This window comes from Muscardinus avellanarius (assembly GCF_963383645.1).
Source record: "Muscardinus avellanarius genome assembly, chromosome: 16".
Taxonomy (NCBI): Eukaryota; Metazoa; Chordata; class Mammalia; order Rodentia; family Gliridae; genus Muscardinus; species Muscardinus avellanarius.
In genome coordinates, this window is record NC_137802.1 from 16,574,585 (window position 1) to 16,591,537 (window position 16,953).

The following is a 16,953-nucleotide window of genomic DNA, read 5'->3' on the forward strand; positions in this document are numbered from 1 at the left end:
ATATCCCCGGTTTCACTGGATCCTCGGCAGCGTTCGGGAGAGCCGAACCACTCACCCCCTAGGCTCCGGGGTCCGCCCCGCGACCTAAGGATGGCCGACCCAAGGATGGCCACCCGCGCCGCTCCTGTGCGCGCGCTCGGCGGCAGGTGCGTGGGCGCGAGCCGGGCGGGGCCACGGCCGCTCCCTCCCTGGCGGGGCCGGGGGTTGCGTGCGGATCATTCAATCCCCGTGGGACTCGGCGTCGGGCCTCACCGCGGCGGGGCCGATTGGCTGCCGGCCTCAGCCTGCCCCCGCCCCCCCACCCCAGCGCCCCAGGTGGCTCGGGCCCCGGCGGTGAACCCTGTTTACCGAGAGAGCCCGTCCAAGTTGGGCTCCATCTCCGCACTCGCTTCCCTCCGGGCCCCGCCCGCCCGGGCAGCGGGGAGAAAACCGGGTCCAGCCCTTCCCCTCCCCCGCCGCCCGGAGAGGTCGGGTAAGGGGGATGGGGTGCGCGTGGGCGGCGGAAGCCCCGGCTTGGGGAGCCGGCTGGCCCCCTCCCCAGAGCTCGCCCCCGAGGCCTGGATCCCGCGTCCCCCGCCCGCGCGCGCCCCCGCGGCGACAGCCCACCCTGGGGGGGGGCAGCCCGAGCGGAGACCCCCCCTCACCCGCGCCTCCCCACCCCGCAGACGGCGATGACCCCCCAGCCGGCCGGACCCCCGGACGGGGGCTGGGGCTGGGTGGTGGCGGCCGCAGCCTTCGCGGTGAACGGGCTCTCCTACGGGCTCCTGCGCTCCCTGGGCCTGGCCCTGCCTGACCTCGCGGAACACTTTGACCGCAGCGCCCAGGACACCGCGTGGGTCAGCGCCCTGGCCCTGGCCGTGCAGCAGGCAGCCAGTGAGGGGGGCCCCGAGGTGGGCGGCGGGAGAGGGGTGAGCGGGCCCGGGGTGCCGAGCCGGGAGACCCACTGGATCACTGGACAACCTGAGAGCCCCCGACTGGTGGATCCAGATTCTAGAAGCGTGGGTCTGGAGGTCCAGGGGAGGAACCATCGCCCGGTGGCGGAGTTTGAGGCCAAGCTAACAGGCACCGAGACCTGTGGCAGAGTTTGGGGGTCCCGGGGCCTGTCTCCCGTTGATTCCAGCCCCTTCTAGGCCCAGTGGGTAGCGCCCTGAGCACACGCTGGGGGGCGCGCCCGGTGGTGATGGTTGGGGGAGTCCTTACCTCGCTGGGCTTCGTCTTCTCGGCTTTCGCCCGAAGCCTGCTGCATCTCTACCTCGGCCTGGGCCTCCTCGCGGGTGAGGGGAACGGGGTACACTGTCCTTCAGGGGTGATGGTGGGGACGGGAGCTTGCTGGGGGAGGCGCAAACAAGGTGGGCGGCAGGGCTGGGGCCGGCGTTGGGGCCCCTGCCCTCATCCTGCCCTTCCCATTCGCAGGCTCGGGCTGGGCCCTGGTGTTCGCCCCCGCCCTCGGCACCCTCTCCCGGTACTTTTCCCGCCGTCGGGTCTTGGCGGTGGGGCTGGCGCTCACCGGCAACGGGGCCTCCTCGCTGCTGCTGGCACCTGCCTTGCAGCTTCTCCTTGATACTTTCGGCTGGCGGGGCGCCCTGCTCGTCCTCGGCGCCGTCACCCTCAACCTCACCCCCTGTGGCGCCCTACTGCGACCCCTGGCCCTCCCTGGCGACCCTGCGGCCCCACCTCGCAGCCCCCTAGCCGCGCTTGGCCTGGGTCTCTTCAAGCGCCGGCCCTTCTCAGTCTTTGCTCTGGGCACCGCCCTGATCGGGGGTGGGTACTTCGTCCCCTACGTGCACCTGGCCCCACACGCTTTAGACCGGGGTCTGGGAGGGTACGGGGCAGCGCTGGTGGTGGCTGTGGCTGCGGTGGGGGATGCGAGTGCCCGACTGGTCTGCGGGTGGCTGGCGGACCAGGGCTGGGTGCCCCTTCCACGGCTGCTGGCAGTGTTCGGAGCCCTGACGGGGCTGGGGGTGCTGGCCGTGGGATTGGTGCCCACTGTGGGGAGCGAGGAGGACTGGGGCGGCCCCCTGCTGGCCGCAGCCGGGGCCTACGGGCTGAGCGCGGGGAGTTACGCCCCCCTGGTGTTCGGAGTGCTCCCGGGGCTGGTGGGCATCGGAGGCGTGGTACAGGCCACCGGGCTGGTGATGATGCTGATGAGCCTCGGGGGACTTCTGGGCCCTCCTCTGTCAGGTAAGGACCAGAGCTGACAGATTCTCGCTGGCAACCAAACTCTGCCCCTGGGTGCAAGGTCTCAATTCTTTTACCTCTCCACTCAGGCTTCCTGAGGGACGAAACAGGGGACTTCACCGCCTCATTCCTCCTCTGCGGCTCTTTCATCCTCTCGGGCAGCTTTGTCTACATTGGGCTGCCCAGGGCACTCCCCTCCTGCCGTTCGGCCTCACCTCCAGCCACCCCTCCTCCCGAGAGGGGAGAGCTGCTCCCCATGCCGCAGGTCACCCTGCTTTCCCGGGGAGACCCTCACTCCACTCCGGATACCACTTGTTGATTCTTTTCTTGTTTGCTCCCCTCTCCCCAATAAATAATTTTTATCTGATTTTCCTGAAAGCTCCAACTGTTAGCCAACCTAGGACCTTGAAAACATTCTATTTTTGAGACTCCCAAGATGCTGGTTGAAAAGAACAGGGCCCCAGCAGTCCTAAAGGTGGAGAAGGGTGTGTGTCTGTCCAGTCAGTCCAAATCTCTTTGTCCCAGTCCTTGCCATAACAATTTATTTGAGGAACTGTCTGCCAGTTTCAGTTTCTGTTTGCTGGGGGACAGGGGAGAGAGATGTTGATGGGGGCCACCTGCACCATTTTCTTTGCTCTGACTTCAGTATCCTGACCCTGCAGACTTCCCTGCATTCCAGTCTCCCTCTGTTGACCTCTGACTTCAGAACTCTCAGCTACACCTCTCCATCCCAAGTTACCTCTCTCTCACACACATAACCTGTGGCTCGCCATTCTCTTCTAAATCACAGGGATGGCAGAAGAGGGAGGTGAGTGAGTGGGAGGGAGAGCTCTGGATCACTGGAGTGCCTGGATCCTCCCTCCCCTCCCCAGCCGCCCCGAGCCAGGCCAAGCTCAAGCAGCCTGCTCTCTTTGAGGTTACAGTTGTCCAGGTCCCTTGTGCAGCTTTAACTCAGGCACCCTGGTTTCCCAAATATGTCTTCAGAGAGGACACTTGAGAAAGCAACACGCTAGAGATCACGTGCAAAACATGGGAGGTCTCTTGGCCTTTGCTTTTCCCGGCTCATTCACACAGCTCAGTGGAGCAGAATCTCCTGGATCCTTCGGAAAAGGTTGGGAGAGCAAAGGAGAAGAAATGAGCGCCCCTGGCAAAATACCGAGGGCTGGTCCACGCGTCGCTGGAGCCCCAGGCCTGCTCTGGGGCAGACAGGTGGAGACTCTTAAGGCACTGTGGTTCTGTGGGTGCCTCGATGGGGCAAAAGACCCGGGTCTGTCCAGCTATGGCTTTGGGGGCCTGGCTGCCGCCGGGTGGAGTTCAATCTTCCCCCAGCCTCTCCTCCTTGGACTGTGGGACTTTGGTGTTCACTGCCTCTATTACGAGGTCCTGGGGCCTGGAGGTAGGTGCTGAAAAGCCAGAGCAGAAGTGAGGCAGGGAGATGAGAACTCCACTCCCTGCCAGAAGGAAGGCCCCAGCCACCACAAAAGAAGCCGTGTAGTTGCCCGTCACATCTCGGAGGTAGCCTAGGTCCAAAAGAGAACAAGAATACACATGGATCATCTATTCACTGGGGCTGGTGGACTCAGAGCCCTTTTTTGGTTCAAGTGAGGACCCACCCCATTACAGGAGCCGGAACTCCTAAGGTAGGTTGGAGGAGAGGTGCGAACTCTTTCATTTCCCAAAGGGCCTCCAAAAGTCATTTCAGCCATCTTTCTGCCTTCAGAAAGGACTCTTAAACCAGCCCATGGGCATCTGGTGAGCCAGGTTAAGTCAGGTATACCTGTAGGGTTTTATTTCTGGCAACTGTGGCCCTTCTCTGCCTTCAGTTAATAGTTAAGAGGGAAGCGTTAAAGTTCACAAGGTTCTGGCGTCTTGAGCCCGGAGTACTTTGACCAGATGGCTCAGACACCTGGCCTGGGACCCAGTGTGCCAAAGGAGAAGGAAGATATTGGAATGCTATGTAGGTCTACGTCTGGCCATGGTCTCTGAAAACCCAGGCTGTAGGCACCCGCCAACAGTTCCACATCGCTCCCCTTTGTCTTTTATTCAGACCTTCCCAACCCCAAGTTCTCTGCTCCATGGACCTATTTCAGGGCTGCAATGATTGGCCAGGCAGGCCGTGTGTACCACTCCAGAGGACAACGTTCACACACACTACACTATGACAGGAAAAGCTCCTCCCCTTTGTACAACATGGCAGCCATGGCAACCCCAGGCCCCTTACCTGACAGAGGCGCTCCCAGCAGCCCCCCGATGCTCTCTACCATCTGCACCAGTCCAAGGCCACAATAAATCTTTCCAGTCCCCACCAGCTCGGGCAGCACAGAGAAGGCCACTGGGGTCAGGGCTCCCGATGTGAAGCCGTAGACCACAGCCAGGACCACCAGGGCCGTGGGTGCCTGAGCCACGGGGAACAGGGCTAGTGACAGCCCAGTCAGGGCAGCCCAGAGCATCAGCAGTCGAGCCACAGGCCCAGGGAGGGCATCTCCCAGCCACCCGGAGGCCACGCGCCCCACGAGGTCGGAAATAGCAGCCACTGAGAGGAGGAAGGCAGCAGGGAGTGGGTCCCAGCCCAGGTCCTGCAGATGGGCCACCAGGTGGACATAGGGGATGAAGTAGCCAGTGTTGATCAGGGTGAGGGCCACTGTGTAACGGAGGAAGGGGCCGTGACAGAGGAGGGAGGCTAGCTGGGCCCTGATGCCACCCACAGCCGTGTCCTCGGTCAGGTAGAGGGGGCGGAGGAGAGCACCACAGGCCACCAGGTGGAAAGAGAGGGCAGACACCAGCAGTAGGGCTCCCCGCCAGGCGTAGTGGTCAAGCAGCCACTGGAAGAGTGGGGCAAATGCAAAAGAGGACAGGCCCACTCCTGTCAGCGACAGCCCTGTGGCCAGGGATCGTCGGCGAGAGAAGTAACGGGACAGGCAGGCCAGGGTCGGAGTGAAGGTCAAGGCCCAGCCAGAGCCTGTCAAAAAGGAAGAAATGGGGGTTGGGGACTTGGGGGGAGCTCGGGGCACCCGGTAATCCTAACACTGCCCCTCAGCAGAACGCAGTCCTTGTTCCAGAGTCCCACAAACCTGGGCTACGGTCCTGGCTTTGGTACCTTCTAGCTGTGTGACCTCATGTGTTCCTTAGTCCCCCAGCCTCAGTTTCCTCATCGTTAAAATGGGTTAATCCCCTAGATGGGGCTGAGGGGGGATGTTTGTAAAGTAACCAGCACAGAACTTTGGAGTTGGACCCCAGCTCCACCACTGGAGGCTGTGTAACTGTACTACTCTGCCAAGTTGCATAAGCGCTGAAAGCCTTTCTTTGTACAGAGGCTAATTCAGTCTAGTTCAGTCTCAGCACCTAGAACGACTTTATAGACATTCTTTCTCTTACACTCCAGTCCCACTAGCCTTGGGCTTGTGTATTCTGGATACATCATCTTTGAATTTCCTAATTTTCCTACCGCGTTTATCAACTCTTAAGAAATCCCTTCGGGGCACAGAAGCTAGCCACTCAGATTCTCCCTAAGACAGATAGAAGGTGCACACCCAAAGATCCAGGTTTTGACTCTCTTGCCCTCGCCCAGGGTCTCACCTGAGAGCAGCCCAATACTCAAGTATAGATGGGTCAAGGAGGTGGCAAATGAGGCCAGCAGCAGTCCGAGCGCAGACAAGACGCCCCCAGTCATCACTACAGGCCGGGGCCCGTACTTCGTGCTCAGAGCACTGCCTACTGGGCCTGGGGAAGTGGGAGGGGTTGTCTAAGGTGTTCTCTCCAGCATCCTCCCGACCCCTCGCCCTTCCCCCTTCCGAGGGTCATAGGACGCCGGACCCGGGCGCAGCACTCACTCCCAAACTGCTGCACCGCGATTCCTATGGAGGCGATCCAGGAGACGCGCGCTGCCTGCTCCTCAAACGCCGCCACGAATTCCACAAAGAAGACCCCGAAGGAGCGAAGCACCCCGAACACCAGCGCCGACTGGAAGAAGGCTGAGAGCACCACCATCCATCCCCAGCCTCCGTCAGGGGGCTCCGCCCGGCGCGCCATCTGGGCAGGAACAGGGCGGTCTGCACAAAGAGCCCCTGCAGGAGCTGGGCTCCGGACGCTCCACCTCTGCCCACCCACCCACCCTGCCGGGCGGCTCAGGACCCACAGGGGCGAGGGGGGGCGCCTGCGCCTTCCCCCCTAAGGGAGCGGTCTAAGGCTGGGGCAGCCGGGCGCGCGCTGGCCCGGGTCGCCGGCGCATGGAGGCGTGGCCCCGCTGGCGCGCAGCAGAGTCCGAGTATGGGCCAGATTGTTAGTGGCGGGTCCCAGCGCGCGGTTAGGGACCTGGGGGTGGAACCCGGCCTGGGCCACACCCCCGAGGCGCAGCAGCCTCTGTGCACACTGTTTTATCTTTGGGGATGTCCGCACCTGGCCAAGTGGGCCAACAGATTCGCCAATGAGGACGCGAGACTGTGGAGCAGGGGGCGGGGCCGGGGGCGGGCGGGACCTACTGCACAGTTCCGGAGGGGCCGTGAGCCGCGCGCATGCGTAAGGAGGGGCTTGAGGAGGACGGCGGGGGAGGACCCCACGTGACGCGGGGACCTGCGGCGGGGCGCTGTGGCCCTCCCGGTTCGCCTCGCGAGCCCGGTGGTTCACGTTGTGCACCGAGACCCGCACGTAAGGGCTGGTGGTGGGCGAACTTCTGGAGAAGCACTCATTGCTTGAAGAGGGATGCTTGGCCAGATGGGCACTCCAAAGGAGATAACCTGGCGAAGCGCCCGAGGCCCCTAACGCAGGCCCCCAAATCTAGATGCCCGGATTCCCGGGAGGTTCAAAGGCCAAGGGAAGAGAGAAGGGGAATGGGTCGTTTGGCTCCTGGCATTCATTTCTGTGATGAGAACTCATTTCTGTTCCCACTCACAGGAAACCTACAGGTCACGAAGACCAAAAATAACTGGGGAGAGGAAGGGCGGCTGTAAGCTCACAGAGGGCTCCACCAACACCACCTACCCCTTCCTCAGCAAAGCCCGGACCTTTTCCTCTGCCCTCTAGTATCAGCCATTTCCTGACCACGTTTTGTGTGTGTGTGTGGGGGGGGAGTGCTGGGGAGTGAACCCAGGAATAGTCTATCTCTGAGCTACACCCCCAGTCATGTATTTTATTCTCTATTTTGAATTAGGGTCTCATACTAGGTTGCCACGTACCTGTGATCCTCCAGTCTCAGCCTCTCCAGTACTGGATTACAGGAGTGTGCCACCACACCTGGGTTGCCCACATGTTTTTGTTTTGTTTTGCATGTCTGGGGATGGAACCCAGGGGCATTCGACCTCCGAGCTACACCCCCTGCCCTATTTTTTATTCTTTATTTTGAAACCGGGTCTCACTGAGTTGCAGAGGACCTCACTAAGTAGCTGAGGCTGGCCGCGAACCGCGATCCTCCAGGTCTCAGCCTCCCGAATGCTCGATACCACGCCCGGCTTGCCCACATGTTTTGATCTCATGATAGGATAAAGAGACCAGCAGTGACCCTGGCCATTGGAGCAATCCCTCCTTCTTCCCAACAAGTACTCTTTCCAGCAAGCACTCCCAGTCCTTCCCAGAACTCACAACATTGGTGCCCTGGGCTTCTGTTTCTTCATGATTAACTCAAGCTTCCTAGGACACTGACCTTGAGACCTTGGGCTCAAGAATTCACACCCAGACCATGGGGAAAAGAGACAAGAGAGGGATGAGCCGGCATGGTGGCGCACCCTTGTGATCCCAGGGATTTGGAGACTGAGACAGGAGGGGCTGGGTTCGTGGCCAGACTCAGCAACTTGGTGAGGCCTTCTGCAATTTAGTGAGACCCTGTTTCAAAATGAAAGAATAAAATGGGGATGGAGTATAGCTCGGAGGTAGAATGCTTCTGGGTTCCATCCCCAGTACCAATAAATAAGTAAATAAAAACAAAAGCACATTAAGCCTTATAATTACATATATGGAAAATAATCATACCAAAAATGCCATATATGTCCGTGTGTGTGTGTGTGTGTGTGTGTGTGTGTGTGTGTGTAAGTGGAGTCAAAACACTAGTTGGTGACAAAGATGCACAAATTGGTATGGTTGTATATCAGAGGTTAAGAGCTCAGTCTTTATGGTCAGATCAGTTCTGATCTTGACTTCATCACTTATTAACTTGGTCAAGATACTGAACCTCTCAATAGGTTTTCCAATCTGTAAATGGGTATAAGTAGTACCTACTTTTTAGGGTTGTCAGAGAAGTTAAATTTTTAAAAGTGCATGAGTTAAAATAACTTAGGATCTAATACGTAGCAAGTAACATTAGCTGGTCTTATTTTTAACAGGGAATAAGCTGTAGTGGGAGGCAAAGGAAAGTTTTAGATTCTTGTTTTTTGCTTAAAAAAATCCAATTCAGATCATGGGTTTTAAAAGATTAAGAGACACAAACACATCCTGTAAATGTTGGCGGTAACTGCAGAGGCCACTTTCACTGTGGCCTTTATCACGGATGAGGACTTTTAAGGCACAGACGGTCAGAATTTTAGCAACCTCTAGGCGGGTGTGGTGGTACACACCTGTAATCCCAGTACTTGGGGAGGGGGGCTGAGACAGGAAGATCTCAGGTTCAAGACCAACCTCAACAATTTAGTGAGGTACCTCAGCAAATTAATGAGACTGTTTCAGATTTTTAAAAAATAAATAAAATAGCCAGGCGTGGTGGCGCACGCTTGTAATCCCCGCGCTTGGGAGGCAGGGACAGGAGGATCGCGCAGGTTCAAAGCCAGCCGCGCGCGCTTAGGAGACCGTTTCCAAATAGAAATGTAGAAACAGGTCTGGGATTGTAGCCCGGAGGTAGAAGGGCTTCCAGGAACCCCAGTACCACCAAAATAATAATAATAATAGTAAAAATAAATAAATAAATAAAATAGGGCTGAAGGTATAGCTCAGACGTAGAATGCCTCTGGGTTCAACCTCCAGTACCAAAATAAATAAATAAATAAATAAAAAGAATTAGCGACCTCTACCTATGGGCCAGTAGAGAGCTATGCACCCAGGACACACACAGGATGGGGAAAGGGTGGCAGGGACACATGCCTAGACAGTGGGTCGATTCCGAGACAGCACTGTGGGAGAAGGGGAGAGTTGGCAGACTGGCCCTTAACTACACAGCCTTCTCTCTGCCACCTCTAGCCCTGTTCTTACAGAATCCAAGTTGTACACGTTGTCCTTGGTGGTGGTGGTGGGCGTCCCAGGCATACCCCAGGAAAGAGGGGTCCCTCCGCCTCTTGATATTGCTAGTGGCTTCCTAGTTTCTCCCTGCTGCCTCCACACCTAAGGAGGAAGCGACGTCAGGCCAGCAGGATGCAGGTGGCTCCGGGGAAACTCGATGAAGTCACTGGTTTCTACACAATGAGCCGGAAGGCAAGGGCAGGGAAGGGGAGAACAGGAGCCATCTAAGATGGGATGGGCCAATGAAATGAGCACAGAACCCAAGAAGTCACTGGGGAGGGAAGATGCCTCTTTCCCACCTCCCAGACGCCCCAGGCAAGAACCCAGCCAACAACAGGTGGTTCAAAGAGGCGTCTTTATTCCAAGGATCTTGCAAGATCTAACATCTCTCTACCCCCAGGCACTTTCCCTTCACATCCCTCCTTTTCTTCCCCTCCCTCCTTCAATTCTGCCATGGGATGGTAGGGGGTAAAATGGAAGAGGGAGAGTAGCTTTCCCACCAGTGTCCTTTGAGGAATTCCACCCACAGACTCAAGTGCTTCTCACTCTCCACCAATGTCCTATAATCAAATAGGTCCTGGGGCAACAAGGGTCAAGACTGTAAATCAAGGCTTCACATCTCATCCAACATTCCAGATACTAGCCAACAGGGGGCTGCATTCCTAACTTTCTCCCAACATGTTCTACACCAGAAACGGTTGCCCTCAACCAGTGACTCCATCCTACATGGCAGCTTGGTCAACTAGAAAGGGCCTTTGACCCATCAGTCAATCAGACTTTCCTTTCTCTTTCTTTTTTCTTTTTTTTTTTTTTTTTTTTTTTTTTTTTTGGTACTGGGTATTGAACCCAGGGGCATTCTGCCTCTGAGCTACACCTCAGTCCTATTTTATCTTTATTCTGAAACAGAGTCTCACTAACTTCCAGAGGGCCTTGCTACGTTGCTGTGGGTGGCCACCAACCTGCAATTCTCCTATCTCAGTCTTCCAAGGATTAGGGTTACAGGCACGCACTACCATGGCTGGCTCAACCAGTTTTTTCAGTCTCTTAAATTTCTAATCCTAACATTAATCTCAGTCCCGATCCCAAACTACCAACAAATCCAGAAAGGAACTCAGCCTCTTTTCTCTTCCTGTGGAAGGTTCCAGTGCATTTGCTGGTTCCGGACAGGAATGCAGTGATAGGAAGACTGGGTCACAGACCCAGCTTTTCTATGGTGAGAAAGTTACCAAGAACCTGTGACTTCGAGAGGCAAAGAAGTGGCTGGAATCTGGACACTTGCCAGAAGATATCCAAAAACCCACTTAAGGAAGAAGGGGCTCATTTCAGATATAGAGAACCCCAAGGAACATTCAAAGGATGGGCCAAGGTAGAAGAGAGTTTCATAATTCTCCCTTGGTCATCACATTCATAGAGACTGGGGTAGTAGAGCATGGAAAGTTCCCATCATGTCTGCTAAGGAATTTCTGATTTTTCCCTCATGGAGGGATCAACTCAGAGCTATGAACAGATCCCAGTGGAAGGATTATAATATCAACTTAAAGCCCAGAGTGGGCTCTACTGTGATAGATGATACTGTGCAGACAAACCCAGGTGACTATCAGTGGGATGGATCATTAGGTATAAAAGACTCCCAAGCTTCTATACAGAGTGATGCAGAATCCAGTCTCTACACCCCAACCTTCAGGAGCCATTTATCACCTCCTTCAGGCTCACCATAAAGGTTCCTATGGCCCTGAAAGACAGAGAAAAGTCAATGTCCAGTTCTAGCCTGCTAGAGATGTACCAATGTCCAGAACCAGAGAGAGTTCCAGACCCAATTCTATCCCACATGTTCCCCGGGCTTGCCCTAGGACAAATAAAGGTTCCAGACCTGTATTTGGAGGGGCAGGACACAGAAGATCCCTTTCTCCGTTTTAAACAAACCAACAAGCAGACAGACAGGAGAAAGAATCTGTGTAAAGATAAAAGTTCCACTCAAGTCAAAGGAGAGAGCCAAGTGCCAAATGTCTCTGCCCGCAGAGCTGTGACCTCGGCCTTTCTGCGTTTCGGGTCACTTTGGAACACACTTGTGGAAGGCAGAAGTGGGGAATGCAACAGAATGAAGGCCCCGGTGCTGCCCAAAGGCCTCAATAAATTATATTTACAGGTACATCAGCTGAGATGGGGGCTGCGGGTGGAGAGCTATTCCCTTAAAGAAAACCGGGTCTCCAGTCTCTCCCCTTTCCTAGCCCCTAGCTAAACAATCTGGATCATGGGGAAGAGGTTTTGACCAGCAAAACAGAGGCAGATCTAACCGGGATCTGCCACCCCTGCTCTCCCCAGCAAGAAATAAGGTGGCAGCAATTTTTGATGCCAGAGTAGCCTTGCCCACCCCATACTGAGACTGACTGGGAAGCCAGGCCTGATCCTGCAGCTTTTCCGGCCCCCAGGGAGCGAGAATGGGGTCTGGAGGGAGCTCAGCTAGGGTCCCCCAAGGATGTGGTAGTGCACTTTGGTGTTGGTAGCAGCTCCGTGTTTCTGGCGCAGATGCAACCGCAGTTGACTCTTGTGCCGGAAATGCAGGCCGCAGGGGTCGCACTGCGGGAGGACAGCCGGGTCAGGTTCCTTCCATCCCACAACCACCTTTGAGGTGTTCAGGCGCAGAGGGCACTGTCCAGCTACCGAAAATTAACCCTTCGGCTCTCACGTCCTCCCCAATCCCCAGGGACGCCCAGGAGATAAACCCTGCCTTATTTAGCAAAGGGTTTCCCCCATTCACTAGCCCCTCTCCGGAAAACAGCACCCGGTTCTGGAGCGCGATCACTTCCATCTCTACCCCCAGCCCAGTCCTTCATTCTCTGGGGCTCTGCAGACCGCGGCCCATTTCCAAGCAGGGTAGCAAGGCCCCTCCTCTCTGAGCCCCGCCCCTAGGTAAATGGGAGGTGATTCTGAGGCCTAGCCACGCTGGGTACCCACGTGGTAAGGCTTCTCTCCCGTGTGGATGCGAACGTGGCTCTTGAGGGTCTGTAGGTGTCGGAAGCGGGTTCCGCAGGTGGGGCAGGGGTAGGGCTTCTCTCCGGTGTGGATCAGCACGTGCGCGCGCAGGTGTGCCACCTGGGAGGGGAGGAGCCTTCAGGCCGCGCCCCCAGGAGCCGGGAACCCTCGGAGACCCCGCCGCCAACAAACCTGTACGAAGCGCGAGCCGCAGGTCTCACACTTATAGGGTTTCTCTCCCGAATGAATGCGGCTGTGCGTTTTCAGGTTAGCTGGCCGGTTAAAACGGGCTCCGCAGATGGAGCAGTGGTAGGGCTTTTCCCCTGCACACAGGGGGGAAGACGGGTCAGGGGCACTGCCCTAAGACAGCCGTGGACACGAAGGCCAAGACCCTCTCCTCCCCTACCTGTGTGCACCGTGCGGTGACTGGCCAGGTTGCCCTTGTAGCGGAAGGCAGACCGGCAGAGCTGACACTTATAGGGCTTGTCCTGGTCTCTGGGAGCCAAGGGGTCCAGCCCCGACGAACACGCAGCCACAGCCTCACAGTCCTGACAGCTGAAAAGCTCTCTTCCTGGGAAGGGGGGGTGGTTAATGACAACCAGAGTTACTCACTGAGGGCTTTCTAGGCAGGAATCCTCCAATCGCACAGCAGTGGTGATTTTTCCTCCCGTGGAGGCTCCTGGGGGCCATTTGACTCCACAGCTGTCTGATTTCGGAGTACTCTCGCTAGCCCGTAAAGTTTTTGTTTCTCTCTTCTTGCACCACTTTGGATGACAGCTGGGCGGATGGCTCAAACATGATGGGGAAAGCCAGAAACCCCCAAACGTTGCTGCTCTCGTTGGAAGCCCCTGGGGAACTTTTAAAATGTGTTGATGCCTGGTACCCACTTCTAGACATTTTGATCTGTGAGGTGCAACCCGGGCAAGGGGAGTTTTAAAGGCTTTCTAGGCAATTCTAATCTGCAGTAAACTTTAGGAACTATTGGAATAGGCCTTTCCTGAAGGCTTTTTAAAATTTTTATTTTATTGTTTGTGGTATGGAGATTAAACCCAGAGGCATTCTACCTCTGAGCTATATCCCTATTATTTATTTATTTGGTACTGGGGGTTAAACCTAGACGCATTGTACCTCCAAGATAACCCTAGCTAACCATAATCCTAACTCCCAGCCCGATTGTATTTCTTATTTGGAAACAGGGTCTCACTAGATTGCTGAGAGCCTTGCTAAATTGCTGTGGCTTTTTTTGTTGTTGTTTTGTTTTTGGTGGTACTGGGGTTCCTGGAAACCCTTCTACCTCCGGGCTACACTCCCAGACCTATTTTTATATTTTTATTTGGAACAGGGTCTCTTAAACTAGCAAGGCTGGCTTCACAATTCTCCTGTCTCTGCCTCCCAAGTGTGGGCATTACAAGTGTGCACCACCACACCTGGCTCTGTGGCTGGTTTTGAACCTGCAATCCTCCTGTCTCAGCTTCCCAAGTACTGAGATTAGAGGCGTGTGCCACCAAGCCTGGCTCCATCCCTATTTTACCTTTTATTTTGAAACAGGATCTTGCTAAATTGCTGAAGGCCTCACTAAATTGCTGAGGCAGCTCTCAAAACTTTCAATCTTCCTGTCTCAGCCTCCCAAGTACCACGATCACTGCCACTGAAGCTGGCTCCGGATGACGTTTGACTCAGACTGACCTGGAACAGCTACGGGAGAAAAGCCAGAAAAGAGGAGCCCTTACCTGGCGGTGGCCGAGCCCTCTCAGAGGGTGATCCAGTGGTCTCTTGAGCCCCGGGCATAAGAAGATAAGGGGTATTGGCTGGAGTTTCACATTTGAACTGGCCAGTGGCAGTGGTTGGCGAGAGCCTAAGTAGATGGCAAGACCCAGAGAAAAAGTTGGGGGAGACTCCAGAGAGACCATTCTCTCTGGGATAACTTCGGGTCAAAGGCCTATGCTCCAGAGGTGAGCTAATAGTGACCACTGAGCCGTACCCTCGAGCTGTCCTTGTTCCACCCCACCAATTTGGGCCTGCTCTCTGGCCAACTGCCTAAGGCAGGCCAGTCTTTTACTTACTTATTTATTTATTTGTTTATTTATTTATTTATTTGGTGGTACTGGGGTTCCTGGAAACCCTTCTACTTCCGGACTACACTCCCAGACCTATTTCTGTACTTTTTAAATATGGAAACAGGGTCTCTTAAGCCAGAGAGGCTGGCTTCGAACCTGCGCTATCCTCCTGTCTCCACCTCCCAAACGCCGGGGATTACAAGCGTGCGCCCAGCTGGGCGAGTCTTTCTGAAACCCACCTCCTGTCTCCCTGCTTCCTGGTCACACAGGCTCAGCGGCTGTGCCACCTATCAGGGGCTAGCCTCTACAAACTTCTGGCGTCGCAGATCCTGTACCTGCTCTGGGGACCAGGAATGGGTCCTTCTTCACTGCTGCTGCTGCTGCTGCTGCTGTTGTTGGAGGCCTCATCTCCACTTGGGAGCCGGCCCTGGGGGCAAGCTGGACCAGAACTCCTCTCCCCCACCAGGCTCCCTGCATGGGAGGCCTGAGAGTTTAGCACGATGAACTTGTACTTCTTCCAGTTGCAAGCCTTGGGGTCTGGGCTGGCTGGACTCGGGGGACCTTGATTGCAGCTTCGAGACTCCGTGGGTGGGTCCGGGTGCCCTTCGGAGCACCTGGGACTGCCCGGTGGAGGGGCTGTTGGCGGCTTGGGGCCTTCTGCCTCCAGGGGTCGCAGGGAGATGCCTAGAGGTTCACAGCTGGGGACAGCGTGAGGGTATCAGTGCTAGTCCTAATCTTTGCCTTCCTCACTGACACCTGGGGGCCACCTCACCCTCGGAGAACACGGAGCCAGGGTTTCCTCACCTGGCCTGGATGAAGCGGTGGCACGCTTGAACTACATGCTCCATCTGCAAGTAGGTGGCAGCCGCCAGGACCGCGGGTGCGGTGGTAGGAGAGAGGCGCAAGCGTGACGTGTACATGAAGTCCAGAAGAGGGGCGAAGCCTCTAGCTTCGGGGCCCCCGGGCAGGGAGAGCACATCCACCCCTCCTCCTGCTCGACCCCGGAAAATCGAATAGAAGAAGCCACTGGAGAAAAGACAGATAGGTCTTGTTAGGGGCTGGGAGACCAAGGGAGACGTGCTGCTCGAGGAAGCCCATCCCCTAGACGCCCCCTCGGCCCACTCTGCATCCCCCCCTTCCGCTTCTGCGAGGCTTGGCTTTGAAGTCCCACTCGACGGCCTTAGGGCTCCGACCTTTCCCATGAGGTCCCCATGAGCCCCCCGCCCCTCGAACCTGCAGGCAATAAGAACCGCCTTGTGCGCTCGGTGAGGTTGCCCGCCAACCAGCAGCGTGACGTCAGTGAGGATCCCGCGCAGGCGCAACTCATTCAAATTGCCGAGCACGTCGGAGGAGTGGCGAGTGAACTCTCGGACATAGCCCAGCGCTCCCTCGGGGGTCGCAGTGGAACCCATAGCGGCGCAGGCCTATGGGATCCGGGCAGCCTTAACACACCTTCCCTCGCAGCTTGCTGCTAGGGCCAGGGCATCCAGGCCCCGGCACTGGCAGCCCTGCTGCATTCATCGACTCCGTTCCCTCGCGCTCTTCTCTCTGCTAGATGCCCCAGCGCTGGGAGCGAGCTGAAAGTTCCCACCCGCCGCGTCGATGGCGAGAGAGCGGAATCACGTTCTCTGAGCCCGAGCTTCGACTTGTAGTGCCCAGACACCACCTACCCCCCTTTCCTGTGTTTTGCCACGCTTCTGGGTCTAGGGTGCCTGGCCCTGGCCGGGGACCTCAGACGACCTGCGGTGCACAGCCCTCCAAATCCCAGTCGAAGCTCTTTTCCCCAAGCGCGGAATTCTGCCCTCTACAGTCCCCATCCATCCCTAGTTGGGCACAATTTCTGGGACTCAGTCTCTCCACCATCAACAAACCCCAACCCTCTTTGGGGGGCCCAGGAGGTAACCCCTTCAGTGTCTCGTTCTTACCCCCGTCCTGCAGGGGCTGCGGCTTCTCTCCTCAAGGGGGGGCGGGGTCTCGCTTCCCTCTCGGCCTCGGGCCCCTTTATCCCTCCGGGATGTCGGGGGCGGGGTGGAGGTGGGGTGAACGCCTGGGTCTGTATCCTTCCTTCCTCTCTTGCTCTCCAGATGGCGAGCCCGGGGCGGGGTCTCGGTCTCAAAAGGCGGGACCTCAGAAAGCCGGGGCAGTTTGGGTTATTAAAAGTGGAAACCCAGGTTTGGGGTATTGAAATTGGGGAGAAGCTTAGGGATGTCGAGGTTGGAAAGATAGGGGCCCTGGGTCGTCGGAGGACCTGGGACAGTGAAAACTGGTGCTTCGGCTTCTGGAAGGGGGGTGCACGAACCTGCTGCAGCAGGTAGTGAACGCAGCCAAACTCCCCCTTCCCGATGTACTGTGTTAAGAGAGAAAAAAGGGGAGCCCAACGAGGCGCCCGATTTGGGGAGGTGATAGTGGGCTTCCGTGGGGTCTCAGAGAGTGGAAAGGTGTGGTCTGAATGACAGGCGCCTCAAACAGGGTAACAAAAGGTGGGGGGCTCTGGCCGGGCGGGGTGGGAGAGGGCGGATATGATTTCTAGTTCGTTTCCTTTCATTGT

General features: G+C 56.7%; 3 protein-coding genes across 3 annotated transcripts; 1 reads left to right on the forward strand and 2 right to left on the reverse strand.

Annotated features, from left to right (window-relative positions):
• Nucleotides 1–317: 317 nt before the first annotated feature.
• Nucleotides 318–2,497, forward strand: SLC16A11 (solute carrier family 16 member 11; the record flags this gene model as incomplete). Its single annotated transcript, XM_080713119.1, has 5 exons — nucleotides 318–472; nucleotides 666–873; nucleotides 1,131–1,274; nucleotides 1,414–2,181; nucleotides 2,268–2,497. The coding sequence occupies exons 2-5, from the start codon at nucleotides 672–674 to the stop codon at nucleotides 2,495–2,497; spliced, it is 1,344 nt and encodes a 447-aa protein (XP_080569245.1). The 5' UTR covers nucleotides 318–472; nucleotides 666–671.
• Nucleotides 2,498–3,492: 995 nt separating this feature from the next.
• On the reverse strand, nucleotides 3,493–6,207 carry SLC16A13 (solute carrier family 16 member 13; the record flags this gene model as incomplete). The annotated part of the gene is made up of 4 exons (XM_080713108.1): nucleotides 3,493–3,698; nucleotides 4,400–5,137; nucleotides 5,755–5,898; nucleotides 6,009–6,207. 4 exons carry the CDS (start codon nucleotides 6,205–6,207, stop codon nucleotides 3,493–3,495), a joined length of 1,287 nt encoding a protein of 428 aa, XP_080569234.1.
• A 5,628-nt stretch (nucleotides 6,208–11,835) lies between these two features.
• On the reverse strand, nucleotides 11,836–15,823 carry BCL6B (BCL6B transcription repressor; the record flags this gene model as incomplete). Its single annotated transcript, XM_080713125.1, has 8 exons — nucleotides 15,639–15,823; nucleotides 15,210–15,431; nucleotides 14,741–15,103; nucleotides 14,079–14,203; nucleotides 12,755–12,919; nucleotides 12,541–12,671; nucleotides 12,331–12,468; nucleotides 11,836–11,952 (listed from the first exon to the last, which is right to left on the reverse strand). Exons 1-8 carry the CDS (start codon nucleotides 15,815–15,817, stop codon nucleotides 11,836–11,838), a joined length of 1,440 nt encoding a protein of 479 aa, XP_080569251.1. The 5' UTR covers nucleotides 15,818–15,823.
• Nucleotides 15,824–16,953: the final 1,130 nt, after the last annotated feature.